At 36.6% G+C, this 13,073-nt stretch overlaps 1 protein-coding gene across 1 annotated transcript; it reads right to left on the minus strand.

Annotated features, from left to right (window-relative positions):
- Nucleotides 1–567: 567 nt before the first annotated feature.
- chrna9a (cholinergic receptor, nicotinic, alpha 9a) lies at nucleotides 568–10,939 on the minus strand. Its single transcript, XM_065254723.2, has 6 exons — nucleotides 10,788–10,939; nucleotides 9,500–9,645; nucleotides 3,554–3,708; nucleotides 3,183–3,366; nucleotides 1,920–2,271; nucleotides 568–1,596 (listed from the first exon to the last, which is right to left on the minus strand). Exons 1-6 carry the CDS (start codon nucleotides 10,831–10,833, stop codon nucleotides 752–754), a joined length of 1,728 nt encoding a protein of 575 aa, XP_065110795.1. The 5' UTR covers nucleotides 10,834–10,939; the 3' UTR covers nucleotides 568–751.
- Between the last annotated feature and the right edge of the window lie 2,134 nt (nucleotides 10,940–13,073).

Here is a 13,073-nt window from a genome sequence, read left to right on the forward strand (position 1 = left end):
CTCCGAAAGAGCTTCCTTCTGAGCAATGATTTGGCTGGTGTTAAAGTATAGATAATGAAATGTGTTTATACCATCAGATTTATCTGTAAAGTGGTATAAAACATTTTTGGAATATTCTGCAAACTTACCAAATAGAAGTAAGGACCTTGTATTGATTACTAAAACATTATTTGTATTGAATATTTATATCTATTAGAGCTGGTCTAGTAGTGCATTATAAATATCTGTTAGGGTGCGTGCGTGCGTGCGTGTGTGTGTGTGTGTGTGTGTGTGCGTGCGTGTGTGTACATGTGCAAGGTAATTTATGTATTATTAATGTGTGTTCATGCCAGACTGAGATTGTGTTACTCAACATACAAGTGGAAACACGTATACGCATAAAACATTAATTACATTTCTTTAACTCTGAGGGGGAAAACAGATTAGACAATGAACAAAGTAACAGATACAAACAACTAAATATCCAAATTTTGAATGTACAACATGTCCCCATTTGTCAACAAATACAGGATCTGTAATTGACTAATATTAATGCTCTCTATCTACACTTAAATTAATAGCTTAACCAAAAAAATAAAGTCATATTCAATCATTTGGAATAACAATGGCATGAGTAAGTGACAATAATTTTTTATTTTTAGGTTAACTCTAAGTTGAATGTACAACATGTCCATTTGCCAGCAAATACAATATGAGGTTTTGGGTGTTTTGACACACTTACCCATTATATAATTATTTAATTTTGAGTGATTTAGGCGGCATTGGCCATGACAAGGATGCTCATAAGAAATACCATGATGAAAAACACCCACATGAAGAACCTATCCATCACCTTGGCGATCTTCTTCCACTCAGCTCCTTTTGCCTGGTGTCCCCTCTGCTCTCTGAAACAGTTAGCAATGTACTCGATGTTTCGCACCGCTTTCTGATGTTCCCCGCAGATACAGGGCTTATTGTAGTTGTCCGCTCCATAAGTTTTGCTGTAGCCGTTGTCATATCCAACTCCACTGAAATAGCCATTGGCATCATCATAGGAATACCCCTTGAGTTTTTCCGGAATTGAAAGTTCGCTTTCTTTTAATTTCTCCTGACTCGTCAGTGGGTGCTTTTCGCTTCCATCTCGACCAATGTAGTGTGTGTATTTAGTTTGATGGCTTTTCTGTCGGACAGGTGAATTTGAGCGGGTCCTTCGTTGTTGTCCATGCCTCTGAAAGTCCCTGTTCTTATGATGGTATCCGTTTCCAGGGAAATTATTATCATGCCGGTGGTCTCGGTGATTGTTGTACCTATTAAACTGACTGTGGTTTCTGTCATCATGGCGACAGTCAACATAAAAATCCTTGTCGAAATACCCATCTCTCTCCAGGCTGGCCAGGGGGTCTTCAGAAAACAATTGGCCTCTTTCGCTTTCAGGTGTGGTGCAGTTCTCTCCTACCTCATAGACAAAGAAGATTTTTGACATGTAGTCTATGATGAGTACTTTGGCCCAGTGGGGTACAGGTTTTGCTTCTGCTCCACAAAAGTGAATATTCATGATAAAGATAGTCAAAGAAGTTGAGGCGGTTATCATGGTCATTGTTGCAATGTAGTATTTACCTATGAGAAAAACAAAGTAAAGAAAAAGAATACATAATTCATACAGTTAGGATTGGTAACCATTTCTAAAACCACTTTTCGGAGGCAGTGTGCAAACGTGATTGACACAATATAAGGTCGTATATACTTTTTAACGTGAGAAAATTTCGGACTTGTATTGTGCAAAGACCTTTACTCTCGTAATCCAGTTGTTTGTGATCAGAATCATATTTAGCCCTTTAAAGCGATCTATCATTCATATTCAGCTGCTGGGTGTGCATAGTCAGAAATAATGCAAACATTTCTAAAAGCTGGATAATCACACTTCTCCCTTGTAAACTCACCAATAAGTGGAACGCTTTCTGAAGGTGGCATGCTCTCGGCCACCATCATCTGAAACACGGTCAGGGCCAGCAGCACCGTCACCCCCAGTGACACCTTTTCTCCAGAGTCAGCCGGCAGGTAGAAGCCCAGCGGGGCCAGAAAAGAGATGAGGAAACATGGTAGGAGCAGGTTGAAGATGTAGAAGGAGGAACGGCGTTTGAGCAGAAGCGTGTATGTGATATCGGGGTACGGATCAGAGCAGCAGCCATACATTATGACGTTCTTAACAGCTGGCATTCCATGACATTCCCATTCCACATTCTCCACAAAGTCGGAGAGGTCACCGCTCTCCATCCCCATTCTGATGTCCACCTGAGGTTACGGTGAAGGAAAATAGATTTTTCATTAAACAGTTGTAAAACCACTTTGTTCACAAAAAACACACTCTAAAAAAACAAACGGTGCTATATAGCACCAAAACAGTTGCTTTGGATCGTAACGATAGAAGAACCATTTTAGTGCCATATAGCACCGGTGAAGAACCAGTGAAGCACCAGTGAAGCACCAGTGTAGAACCATATAGGGGCCATATAGCACCACATATGGTTCTACATAGCACTATATGGTTCTACACAGGTGCTTCACTGGTGCTTCACTGGTGCTTCACTGGTTCTTCACCGGTGCTATATGGCACTAAAAATGGTTCTTCTATCGTTACGATCCAAAGCAACTGTTTTGGTGCTATATAGCACCGTTTGTTTTTTAGAGTGCACAAACCCCAAGGAATAAACCATTATGTTAGGAACATTTCTATATGTAATGTTCCTCTTACAAATGAAATAAAAGGTGGCCTGTTATTTTCCATAAACTTTAATTCTTATGTAGTAGGGGTAGGTCCCAGTTTTTAATTTTCACTTGCATGATGTAATTTATATTTTTATTAGATCTTTTATTTTAAATCACACTGTTTATTGTGGCTTTTAGACACCAACACTTTCGGAAAAAAGTACAAAACTGTTCATTTTTGTACCTTTATGAGTACACAACACATTGAAATGTTATAACTTAAGGACCTATTGTGTACCTTAAGGAACAATTAAACTTGCATTTTAGAGGTACAAAACCGTTAACTGTGCCTCTGAAGGTACACAATAGACGGTACAATAATATTCCCAAACAGGTACAACCTCCTATTACGATATCCTTAGGGTACCATCCCAGTGACAGAAAGGTACAATTGTGTACCTTCTTTCTGCATTGCATAGCTCAATCTTTATATGTACCTGGTTGCCATTATAGGTCCAGGAACCAAAGGTGAGGTTACACTGCTGACTGTCAAAGGGGAAATAAGAGACGTCCACCCTACATGAGCTCTTGGTAATAGCAGGGGAGTCCCAGGTGATCTCACCGTTGTACCTTAACACCACATTAGTTTCAGGAGGTCCTGAGGAGTCCTCCTCATCCGCACTGAGACAAAGAGTTACATATGTCTATAATTATGCGCATCAATTACATTTGTGCAGTACATTACCTACATAACATTATTGTTGCAGTACAAGTGTTGTTGGAAGATATTTACTTATTTTATTAAAGTCTGTGTATATTTGCTCAATGTGTGTGATGCTAAATGTACTGAATGCACAACATGTTTTACTTGTTATACAGAACGATGTCTGGTCTCCAAACAAGGCTACTGGGTATTCGAATGACCTCAAGTCCATCATACTCATCTTTGTCCCAGCTTAGGTATGCATCATGCCAGATTTGACGCACCCACAGGTATGTGGTCAACACCTGGTTCCTCTCATCCTATGAGCGTAAAGCACACATTATTGGTAAATTACATTTGAAATCCAGATACAGCCACATTTTGCAAGTTTTGTAGATTTACATTGGTAAATTTCAAATGACCTGTTGTCCACCAGTCACCAATGATTTTCAAAGCTAGTTAAGGATCATGCACACTAGCATCCTATCACAAGTACCACATTAGTAAAGACTATTGGTAATATGGTTATATATTGGTTAATTATCAATTTTTCTTTTATATAACAACAGAACGAGTCTTTGTATTAAGCCACACAATGTCCTGCTCTGCTAAATTAAACCCCTATTGTTGCAGCATTTACTTTCTCACAAAAGAGAAGAATGAAAGGGAAGAAAGTCTGAATCCTTGGGTTGCACTTAGTGTCTTCTACATATCACATCTCATTGGTTAACAGTACTACTCAGGTTCAGTAAATTAATATTTGATTGAGCTTGATCAGGGTGGAAATTCAGAGTCTCTTAAATGGGAAATGTATTATTATCTATTGTCCTTTCAGAAACGTATACTTAAAATAAGAAAAAGCAACTAAGAAGAAAAATCTACTCTAAACGAAAGAGCATCACCTGTAAACATTTAAAAACTAAATTGAATATTATATGCAGCCAAATAACACAGCATGTTAAATAAGAGAAGGAAGGACAGGTTTTTTTTACGTTTAAGGTTTAAATAAAATTTGTGTCCAAAAAAATAATAATAAAAATAACGTAACCCTTAAATGTCCTTGTTTCCTGTTTACACTGCTGGTTCTTGGGGTCTATATGACCCCAAAATTGAAAGCATAATTGTAAGAAAAATATAAATTTTTCATAATACAAATAATATATATATTTTTATGTGTTTACTTCTCATATATACAATAAAGCTGAGTTTTGAGAGATTTAAAGTAATTTTGTACCCATTTACCACAAAAATCCACAAGTACACCATTAGCTTGCATGTGAAATGTATTTTGTGTGAAATTTTTTATGTATTTTTTATGAAAAAAATCACTTGATTATCTAAATTTAATTTAAATTGTTTCTGGATATTGATCTAGGTGTTAGATGTAGAATTCCACCTTTTGCTGGTTAGAGATAAACCTAAAGGAATTACCGTTTAAGAAAGCTTTGACCAGCTTTGACCCAAAAATAGAATTGACCAGCAGAGGGCCATAGAAAGCCATTCATTTTACTGGATATGGGCAACTGCTCACATCACTACTTTAGTGATACATTTTGTGAATTTATGTATATAAACATTAGAAAGGACATAAAAAATTAATATTATTTCAAATAGTAGAATTTATTGTAGTTTTTGATGTATTTTAAAATGTCTGTTTTTATAAAATGCCACAGAAATTTGACTGAATGTAAGTGTGTGTGTGTGTGTGTGTGTGTGTGTGTGTGTGTGTGTGTGTGTGTGTGTGTGTGTGTGTGTGTGTGTGCCTGCGTGCGTGCGTGCTTGTGTGTGTACCTGGTAATTATCACGTTGTGGGGACCAATTGTCCCCACAAAGATAGGAATACCAGTATTTTTGTGACCTTATGGGGACATTTTGATGTCCCCATGAGGAAACAAGCTTATAAATCAAACAAGATGATGTTTATTGAAAATGTGAAGTAGCAGAAAGTTTTCAGTGATGGTTGGGGTTACGGAATGGGGTAGGTAAGGGGAATAGAATATACAGTTTGTACGGTGTAAAATGCATAATGTCTATGGAATGTCCCCACAAAACATGGAAACCAGAATGTGTGTGTGAGCATGTGTTTTCTACATAGCATTTGTGCACAAGTACCAGGCCTTCATTTCTGTGTGGAAATTTTCAGATTTATGCTCAGATTTATTGATATATTTTTTTGACAAATGGAATTTTTTATTTTTTTGGCACTATTGACCCCAAAGACCAGATTAATAAAAAACAATTTGCACACCCTCAGAACAACCAAATCAAGCCCAGTTTTTTGTGTTTGTATAGATAGATTATTTAGGAAAAGTCTCAAAATTGAAAATCTCTATGGACCAATATCCATAAAATATCCCAAGGACCAATTGATGAAAGAACAAAATAAAATTTAAGTAAAAAAAACACTTTTGTTCCTTGCTCAAATTGACTGATGCCCTAATGGACACTTGGTAATGAAGACAAAACATGATCCGCTATAGCACACTTGCCCGCGCTGTAACTGTTATACATTAGTCACGTAGCTCGCACTATAGATACCACATATAGGGTCGGGTTCCCCTACAGGACTTACCCAAGTGCTAAATTAAAGTGCATTTTTGAGCTGCCTTAATTTAAAAACACCTTGCATTGACATATCTTAGTATATGCAAAATCACATTAACATGAAATTAGATATGATAATAAAGCATATTTGGTGTGCTGTCTAAAGAGACGGTTTAGAGCTTTGAATCCCTTTATATGTGTATATCTGTATGTGTATATCTTGCTGAAGGGTGCTAATTGTGATGGCAACAAAGAGACCTTGAGCATCCTGACATGTGTCAAGTGCAGTTGTTGTCTTATGACACTATTGCATCCTTTTGAAGCTTAGCAAGGGGGGTCATCATTTATTGGAGGACTGTGTGATGATCCTGTCAGCCCTGGATGTCTTTTTATGTGTTTCATGTGACAGGATCATGGCAGCCCTTCTCTGTTTTCTTGTTTTGTGTGGAGAGTCATTTGGCCTGTGTTTATATTTTTTGTACCTTATGCTCTCCTGTCTTAAGTCTATTTCCCGCCCCCTTGTTAATTATTCATTATTAGTTAATGCCCTTCATCTGTGTGTCCTCGTTCCCTAGTTTAGTTCTTCCCTTATTTAAAGGCAGGGGCATGATTTTTGAAAACACTTTGGAAAAGGGAGTCGTGCCGAGTACCAAAACACACTTTCGCCAATCACTTTCGCCAATCAGCAGTAAGGGGTGTGTCTACTAACTGACATTGTTGCCTGGGTTGCGTATGTGTGGGGCGGGTTTATCAAAAGAAGGTCCAGAATCTATTGGGGTAGGGGCGTGTTTGTTTAGGTGAATTCAAATGTCAACATTGGCTTTAAGTATCATGGACCCTGCCTTTAATGCCATTGTGTCTGATGTCTTGTGCCGGATCGTTGTGTGTTATAGCTCCAAGAATTGGCTTAAGGATATATTTATATTGCTGTTCTTTAAACCTTTTGAGGTATTTTGATGATAATAAAGAATATGTATAATAGTTATGTTTGACGAGTGTTGCTTTTTCAAATGCATGTTATAAACGACTCAAACTAACAGTGATTTCAGATTGATAAGGACTTGCTGATCAAAAGCTGTAGTACATGAAATAGCTGTGAATAATATCGGCTGTGTGATTAAGAATAGTTATCGGCCACGTATTATTAGCGTATATCGGCATTTATCGGTGCACCCCTAATTTATATGCATTGATACAAAATACAAGGATGGTTAGATGAAAGCTCATGGATGGATAAATGCGTGAATATCTATATTTTAGGCAGATATATAAACAATATCCTTCTTTAGTATACAGACAGAATTGTATTGAATTATTTGTGTTTAAACAAAATTTTCTAGCAGGCGTTACAACAAACCCTCTGTTTGTTACAATGAACCCTACCTATCGGGTAAGTTGTAACGTTTGCACTCCTGTCACTTTTGGTGAATTGTACGATAACGGTAGGTCCCACAAACAAATTTTATGGGCCCTATTTTAACGATCTAAACGCATTGTCTAAAGCGCACAGCGCAACGTCTAAATGGGCGTGTCCGATGCCACTTTTGCTAATTTAACGACGGGAAAAATGGTTTGTGCGCCGAGCGCATGGTCGAAAAGGGTTGGTCCTATTTTTTTAATGAGTAATGGGAGTACTTTGGGCGTAACGTGCAATAAACCAATGAGAGTCTCAGCTCTAACCTCGCTTAAAAGCAAGTTGCGCTGGCGCTATGTCTAATCCCTATTTAGATGACGGACTTGTAAACTGAAAAAATATGCGGAGAAAGAAGATCCCAGGTTTAAGATTAATGTTAAGCAATTGTGTTGTTTTTTACTTGTACTGAAATTATTTTTTTATTAATACCTTTAAAACCCGTTTTCTTTTAGTCATGGAAGTAAAAATAGCAGGCTTTTAATTGCTTTAAATGTATGGCTATCCAATATCATCAAAAAAATAATTTACAAGTATGTAAGAAAAGGTTTGTACTCTAAAAATACTTTATTTGTAACAAACAGGAGATGAAGAATTTACAAACGGCTCTCCGCACCTTTCAGCACTTGGACAGCGGCATGTTTTTTTTAAGCATTACTTAAAAATGTTTCTCACCTTACCATATCCACAGGTAGAGAGTCATCATATACAATAAATCCGTGGGGTAGCATTTAAAAAAAAAAAAATTAAAAACAGATGGATTTGTTTTGAAACAAAGCATGTATTTACTTACCAGGCTGCAGGTGAAGCAGCTCTTTGCGCCTTCTAACGTCTCATAATCGATCCTCATTTATGTACAAAAGATTCAATAATAATCTTTTACATTCAATCCTTTAATCTTTCATATTTAAAACATTTTTGTGCTGCTGCGCATTCATGTATGTGATAAGCAAACCCGCGTAGTCCGCCCGTTTATAGGCGCATATTTCTAATGCGCTCTTTAAATAACAAAAAACATATTGCGCCATTGACTTTAGACTTTAGACCAGGTTTTTGTTGGTCAATGGCGTAGTCTATTTTAGTTGCCTCAAAATAGCAACGCGCCAACAATGCGCCTGAACACACCTTGTTTTCAGACCAGAACGCCCATGGGCGCAAAAGGGGCTAAACGTGAAAATTATCATTGCGCAGGTTGGAAACTAGCAAAAGACACTTGCGTCGCGCATTGCGCTGCATTGCGCTGGGTGAAAGATAGAGCCCTATGTGTTCATTTGTAGCAGAGATGTGTGTGTTGATTGAGTAAAAATTGATTAATCTAACTTTAATATTTTTTAAATGATAGAGCCAAAGCCAAAAAGCATTACTTTGTGCTTTGTGCCCCGCTCCACCTTACTAACACAAGTGTAAGTGTACAAACTCAAGCTGACTGTAGTCAGTCGGGCATCTTGCATTGGAACATGGAAAATAGCGAGTTAGCAGGTGCATTGTGGGTAAAAAGAATAACGAATGTAGTGAATAAAGTTGTACACTCAGGTTTTGGACAAAAAAGCAGCAACCCAGTAATACATAGGACATAGGTCTCACGGTTTCGGACAGAGGTCAGGATTCATACATGGTGCTTGTTCTGTTAAATAGTTACAATTGTGGTAAAAAAGAGAATGCTTAAATGGCTAGTGGGTTTTAGCTACTTAGACCTCCTTGTGCATACACTTGAAAAATGCTGTGTTGTTTTAAAGCATGACTGAGTAAAATTTTGACCCCAAAAAAATCCTATATGCCCCAACCATGGACTGAAAAACCCAGCAATTTAGGTTAATTTAAAGTTTGTCCATATTTTTCCCAAGCCATGCATTAAAACAACCCATATGCTTTTTAGAGTCTATTCAGAGGTCAAAAGTTTAGGGCTATTGCATGAGCTTGCGGTTTGAGCATGAAGCTGGAAATACATGCCCAGATAACACATGTCATGCCACATCAAGGCCAGACGGACAGTGCGTGGGTGCTTTACAAGTGAGATATGCGCCTTGAACTGAAGTAATGTCAGGTCATTGTCTACAGTAGATCTCTTGCGTGTGGCTGTAACCACAGGTTTTCTGAAAAACTTTTTTGACTGAAACTTGAGGACAACCACTTTTGTGTGTGTGTTTAGAGCTCACCATGTCTTTGATCTGTGAGAGTGTGATCTGTAAAGTAACGTTAAGGGCTTTGTCCGTGTCCTCCACGGGTCGTAAAGCATTCGAATAGTTCTCCATTAGATCATTCAACAGTTTTTGAGCATAGCGACCCTGAGCGGAGAACACAACTAGAGAGAGAGAAGAAGAGTTTATTTGTTTTGGCTGATTGTAGATGTAATACATTTAGTCATTTACAGTATCATTCGTTTTTTTGCAATGCAGTTTACAAAGAAAAACTCGCAATCTGTTGTAAAAGTAAACTAAAAGGGAGAACACAATTCGAAGTTTATTGTAAAAACTACAATACACAACCTTAAAATATCATATGTATATACTTTCAAAGTCTCAGAAATTAAATTCATGTAATAAAAGTTATTTCACATAACAGATGTTTACATATATTTCAACCCTACTGAAAAATCCAGCTAAGACCAGCATAAGCTGGTGAGCTGGTCTCCCAGCTTGGTTTTAACTGGTTATGCTGGTGAAGCAAGCTGGTCTAGCTGTGTTTTGGTCACTTTTTAAGCTGGTCAAGCTGTGTTTTTGTCACTTAAACCAGCTTAAACCAGCTCCTGCCACCTTAAATAAACTAAAACCAGCTACCAGCTTATGCTGGTCTTAGCTGGAATTTTCGGTAGGGAAGGTAAAATATGAGGAGCTCAGATGCAAAAGCAGCTTATCGCCACGTCTGTCAAAAATTAGATAATGATAACTGAATGCTCTCGGCACGTATTACTTTCATCAAATACTTTCACTTCAAATCTGTTTAATCCCAGCCTCAGGTCATTCAGACATACCTGTTTGTTGGCAGAATCCATTAAGAGTCTGATAAAAATTGAGCAAGGGTTTTGCATCTGAGCTCTTCATATGATTATAAGTACTTTTACACAAATTAGCTGGTTTAAAAATCGTTTTTGTGTTGTTTCCTCAGTGATCAGTTTCTATAATTTGTAATAGTTGTGACTTAGTCCCTGGTTTACACTTTTGCATTTGGCAGAAACTTGCATGTATACAGTGTTTTATCACTATGTTTGTTCCTGTGGGAATCTAACCCATGACGTTTGCAGAAAAATCCTCTAGGTATTGTCTTTAAAATTTCAGCATCCTCTGCACAATTACAGTAAATACTGTAAAGCAGCTATGTGAGATCCCCTTTTCACTATTTGGACTCTCAACTATTACAAAAGTCTATAAACATTCACTGATGCTCAAGAAAGCAACACACTAAGTTAAGACGTATACATCAACATCAACAAGCATATGAACTTACCATGTAGCAACGTGCCGGTGTGAATCACAAGAAATATGATCTTCATTTTTAGGCAAATGGCAAAAAGAAACTGCCAGTTTTTTGCTGTTTTTCCTCAGTTCTTGTACATAGTTACAGAAAAAAGTCCCATAGCGCTTTGAATGTTTACAGCGGTGTGCTAACTGTGCCAGTTACAACACCAAAGGCCTGCGTGTCATTCTTACTGTTTCACTGGAACAAGAGCCGGGGTATCACATAGCAGACACACACACAATTCATGTCACTGTGAGGATATTTACCTGTTTAAAAAAGGTGTGTAAAATATCTGTGTGTCTTAGAAGTTATTTTAAATAAGCAGAAACATATTTTGTGTGTTTCTTTCTGATCATTAATTAATTGTTGTTTGTGGTTTTGTGTGCGCGTGTGTGTGCGTGTTTGTGTGTGTGTCGTGTCACTCACAGTGAGAGCTGATCTAACAAGTGTGTTGTGCAGACAGGTCATGTGGTTTGAATGTAACACACAATGAATTTTAAAGGAAGATAGATTGGCATCTCGCTCTTACATACACACTAAATCAGAGAAGTAATGTCTTTAATGTTAAAAGAGAAAAAATTCCTAAATGTTGTTTTTAATCGAATTTGTCTTTATGTCTGTGTGTCGTGACTCGTGTATTGATTTTCAGTGTTTTTAAAGCATGAGAACAAGTAACAGTGTTCCTAGTATTAGTTTACTTGTCAGGTATATTTCTTGTCTCAGTGGCACCTAGCCTTAAAAAGTATTATAAAAAGATCAAGGATGCCTAATAGTTAAAAGTTTATAAACTAACAGGAATTTTAGATTTTTATGATTTGGTAAAAATGCCTAATCAGTTGAATGTATTTTAATTACATGGCAAATTTCCATGTAAAATTGTTGCATTAGCTTAATGCAAAAAGAATTTAGCATCCAACAAACATGATTTAGACACACCTATATTAATATAATAATATTATGTGAAAATTTGCAACGTAAATAAAAAAATTGGGTGCAAAAGACTTTTTGAGTGAACATCAATGTCACACAGTAGAATCAGTGCTTATTTAACATTCCCAGATGAAAAAGAAGTACACTTCCATAGTGTACTTAAAGTGCTCTATTTTTGCACACTAATTTTATACTTAATCTACTAAAAATTCTTAAGATAATTTTAAGAAGATCTAAGAGTACTTATCTGTGCTATTTTGAGACACCAGGTATATGAAGTAAAATGTGTTAAAAATGTTTTTAAAAAATGTATTTAGGTACCACTTGTAGTAAACTTGAACCCATCTTTGTAAGAAAGATGGGTTTAAGTTTAATACAACACTCTAAAAAATGATATATTCATTTTTTACACATAGTTTGTGTCATGCCATTTAACACATTTATGTGTTATTTCGTGTTAAAATACATGAAAGGGACAACAAGTTGTGTTAAAAATAACAAAAAATTAGTTGTTTCAATAATAACACAAAGATGTGTTAGTTAGGGACAACACATTTAATGTGTTGTCCCTAAAGTAACACAGAATGTGTTGTTTTTAACACATCTGTTTTTAGAGTGAAGTGTTAACTAAATACATTTTAAAGTACTAAAAGCGCATTTTTTTTTTTATTTGAATCGTGTCTCAAAATAGCCCAGATAAGTACACTTAATCTTAAAAAAATTCTAAAGAGAAATGAAGAAGATTTTTTTGTATATTAATACAAAATTAGTGCATGAAAATAAAGCAATGTAAGTACATTATGGAAGTGTATTACTTTTTCATCTGAGCTACTTAAACCAGGTTAAAGTCTCATAATTTAATTGTGAGATTAAGAGCATCGTTTGATTTCACATTGAATTACATTTTTGGCCTTAGTGTAAAAGATAAAACACTAGGTGAATTTTTTTCCTAAAAAGTTTCAGTGAAAACTCTCGCATTTACCAGTACATGAGAAGCATAAAAGTCACATGATTTTTCTTTGAAGACTCAAAAATGCATACTATAACTTCTCAGAAACACCCTATACATACCTGCTTCTAAGTATTTGGGGCCTTCCTTACCATTAATGCTATTAAAGAGTGATTCGAGATCAAACTGCTCTGTAAAATTTCTCGAGCTTTGATGTCACCTGCCTGACGGCCTGGGCAGTGTCACATCAAGCCTAATGCATGCGGTGGTGACTGCGATAAGTAAACCCAACAACATCCGTCAGCTTGAATTTTGGAAGGGTCTACCGTGAAAGGAAGAATTAGGTTTTAGTTGCCTAGCATCAGTTAAATTGAAAAGTTAATGGAAATAAATTT

Source organism: Paramisgurnus dabryanus, chromosome 4 (assembly GCF_030506205.2).
Source record: "Paramisgurnus dabryanus chromosome 4, PD_genome_1.1, whole genome shotgun sequence".
NCBI lineage: Eukaryota > Metazoa > Chordata > Actinopteri > Cypriniformes > Cobitidae > Paramisgurnus > Paramisgurnus dabryanus.

Bases quoted from the DNA above. Each gene is read 5' to 3' on its own strand.
- chrna9a (XM_065254723.2), bottom strand. From the start codon at position 10,833: ATGAAGATCATATTTCTTGTGATTCACACCGGCACGTTGCTACATG. The intron at 3,709-9,499 runs GTGAGCTCTAAA...TTACGCTCATAG, and splicing joins TCTCACAGATCAAAGACATG to GATGAGAGGAACCAGGTGTT. The intron at 2,272-3,182 runs GTACATATAAAG...CCGTAACCTCAG, and splicing joins GGACCTATAATGGCAACCAG to GTGGACATCAGAATGGGGAT.